We start from the raw sequence: 3,121 nt of genomic DNA, 5'->3' as shown, positions 1-3,121 counted from the left end.
TTTGCGTTTGGGTGTGTGCGCGTGTATGTGCGTGTGTGCGCGCGCGCGTGTGTGTGTGTGTGTGTGTGTAGGCACATGTGTGAGTGTGTACGTGTGTGGGTTCGTGGGTGAGCGGACGGGCGGGTGTGCATGTGCATGGGTGGGCGGATGTGATGGTTGGGTGGGTGCATGCATGTGCATTTGCTGCTGCGCATCCTCGATCACCAATGCAGGCGCCAAAGCTAGCCATGGCTGGACTGCTGAGGGCCAGCCCCCTTCTCCCCCGTCCTGCCCCCTCCCTGCCCCTCTCCCAGGTCTTCAGCCTGCTCAACCTCATAATTGAGCGGCTGGGCCCGGACGTGCGGCCCTTCTGTGACGGCATCCTGCAGCTGCTGCCACGCGTGTGGCAGGCGGCCGAGGGGCAGAGCCTGCTGCGGATACAGGTGCGGCCGCCGCGCGACACCACCCAGCCCAGCAGCGCGCAGTTGCGATGGCCGCAAAACGCGCCCTATGCAGGCAGCTCAGATTCGGCCTGATCCTCACGTGCCGATGCACGCAGGTGGCAGCTTGCTCTCTTGTGAACCCTGCTTATGTCACATCCACGGCTCCTTTCGTGCAACTGCCGCTGCAACCAACTGCACCCATGAACCGTTGTGATCTGCCGCAGGTCCTGGCGGCGCTTCAGCTGCTGATCAACGTGCTGGGCCCAGACTCCCCCGCGGCATACCCCCTGCTGGTCCCGCTGCTGCAGCACTCACTCGACGCGGGCAGCAGCAGGTGGGGGGCGGGAGGAGGGCTGGAGGGAGGGGCCGGCGGCCGCTGCCGGAGGCGCCGGGTGGAGGGCCGCCGCTGCGGACGCAGGGGTTGCCGCGGCGGTGGAAGGCACGTCGGGAAGGCGCGGCCAAAACAGGAGGGGGGCGGTGCACCCCAGACTCGCCCGTGCTGGGCTCTGCCTCGGCTGCCTTTAGATGCGGCTTGACCACTGCAGGCGCCCTTTATTTGAATAGGCGTTTAGGGTTTAGGGTTTGGGTTTAGGATTTAGGGTTTGGGGGGGGGTTAACAAGGCCAGCAGCAGTAATTTGACTGCTGCTGGCCTTGTTCCCCGCTTCTCAACCCATTCACCCCCCAAGACCCTATTCTTGCCAAAATTCACACTCTCGCCAACACCTCCCACTCGTGCCAAAGCCCAACTCGCGCCACTCCCCCAACTCTTGCCACGACTTCTGAGTCGTTCTAAAACCCTCCGATCCCTGCTCTCCCCCAAACCCCCACCACCAAGGGAGCCTGAACTCCTGGAAGACGGGCTGCTGCTGTGGCTGGTCGCGCTGCGCAACGCGCCCGCGCCGCACGCGCCGCTCATCCAGCTGTTCCCGCTGCTGCTGCAGGCGATGGCCTGCTCCACGGGTGGGTGTCTCAGGCCTGCTGGTCCGTCCGTTGTTGTTGTGAAAGGATTGACGTCGAATGATCGACACATGTCAAGACAAACTCTCCGTCTCTCCACTCTTGCACGCTGCTCCTTGGCTGCCGAGCGCGGCGCGGTCTAGCGGACGCCGCAGCTCAAACCCGGGGCCCTCGACCCTCCTGCATGGGCCCCGCACGCGCCAGCCGGCCCGCGCGCCACGCACAAACAACCGGCATCAACGTACCCGCGCCAGCGCGCCGGCCCCACCCTCGCAACTTCTGGCTCGTCTTCTTCCTTCTCACCCAATGATATGATCGACCGCGCACGTCACACCCGCAGAGTACATCCGCGCCGGCCTCCAGATCGTCTCGAGCCTTGTCCTCCTCGGCGGCGCCCCCTTCCTGCAGCAGCACGGCCCCGCCCTCGCCGCCATGCTCGCGGGCTACATAGGCACCGTCAACGAGCGCGGCACCCTGCTGCTGCTGCCGCCGCTCGACCTGCTGCTCTCGCTGTTCCCATCGGAGGCGCCCGCCCTCCTCGCGCCCGCGCTGCGCCGGCTCCTCGCTCTGCTGCTCGGCGGCGGCGAGCCGCCGGGCGTCGTCGCGAATGGGCTCGGCGTCGTCGCGCGGCTGCTGCTGCAGAGCCCGGACGGCTTCAGGCAGCTGCTGTTCTCGGCTGCAGCAGACGCGGCGGGGAGCGACGGCGCCGCGCCGGCGGACGGGCTCGAGCGGCTCGTGGGTGCCCTGGCGGGTACGTGGGCGGAGCGGTTCGACTCAATAGGCCTGCCGCTCGCGCGGAAGCTGTCGGCGCTCGCCCTGTGCGCGCTGCTGGCGCTGCCGACGAAGGCGCAGCTCGCGCACGCGGCGGCGATCGTGGGCCACGTCACCGCGGTGTGGCACGAGGTGGAGGCGACGGGTGACGCCGAGGCGGACGGGCTGTACTGCAGCCCGCTGTACGACGCGCCGCGCGGCGACGACGGCGGGTGGGGCGGGGAGAGCCTCGCGCTGTCTGAGGAGGCGGCCGGCGAGGCGCAGCGGCGGGCGGCGGTGAGCGGTGGAGCTTTGGCACCCCGGAGGGAGGGGAGCGGGGAGCCTGACGGGGCGGTTTTCGCCGGCATGATTGTGAATTGTGCGACGTTGCGATCGTGCATCAAAGCACGCACACGTACAGCCGCAAGCGCACATGCACATGCACGCATGCACGCATGCACGCATGCACGCACACACACACACACACACACACACACACGCGCGCGCGCGCGCACACACACACACACACACACGCACACACGCGCGCATGCGCACACACGAGCATGCCGGCTCGCACACACACTCTCACGTCCCGCACCTCTCTGTCTCCCAAAACCCATGTGGCGCCAGATGTCGGAAGCGGAGCCCCTGCGTCGACTCAGAATCAGCGCCTTCCTGCGGGACCAGCTGGCCGCCGCGTCGGCCATCCACGGCGCAGACCTGCAGGCAGCCGTGGCCGGGGCCGGTGAGGGCCTGGGGCAGCAGCTGCAGGCCGTGCTCACGGCGGCGGGGTGAGACGCGGCCGCGCCGCTTCGGTGGCGATTGCTGCGGCGGCCCCCACATGCCATGGCACGGCATGGCGTTCGAGCTCGGCTCAGGGGTGGGGGTTCAACCCATGCACTGGAGGTGCCATGCACCAAGCACCAAACAACGCACCTGCCCATGCATGCGTGTGTAAACGCTGCCAGTGGTCGCATGGCTGCATCTATTA

General features: G+C 67.7%; 1 protein-coding gene across 1 annotated transcript in view; it reads left to right on the top strand.

Moving 5' to 3' along the window:
- Window positions 1-2,921, top strand: part of MNEG_13473 (hypothetical protein) — a gene marked incomplete at both ends in the record, with an annotated part of 4,169 nt that extends 1,248 nt beyond the window's left edge. Inside the window, 5 exons of the mRNA XM_014038055.1 lie at window positions 294-422; window positions 647-756; window positions 1,259-1,383; window positions 1,721-2,427; window positions 2,761-2,921. Of these exons, the coding sequence (XP_013893509.1) occupies window positions 294-422; window positions 647-756; window positions 1,259-1,383; window positions 1,721-2,427; window positions 2,761-2,921 (1,232 nt within the window). The remainder of the gene's footprint in view (window positions 1-293; window positions 423-646; window positions 757-1,258; window positions 1,384-1,720; window positions 2,428-2,760) is intronic.
- Window positions 2,922-3,121: the final 200 nt, after the last annotated feature.

The sequence above is a fragment of the Monoraphidium neglectum genome (assembly GCF_000611645.1).
Source record: "Monoraphidium neglectum strain SAG 48.87 unplaced genomic scaffold scaffold03847, whole genome shotgun sequence".
Taxonomy (NCBI): Eukaryota; Viridiplantae; Chlorophyta; class Chlorophyceae; order Sphaeropleales; family Selenastraceae; genus Monoraphidium; species Monoraphidium neglectum.
Note: the sequence above shows the minus strand (reverse complement) of the source record. Positions and strands in the feature narration are given on the sequence as shown.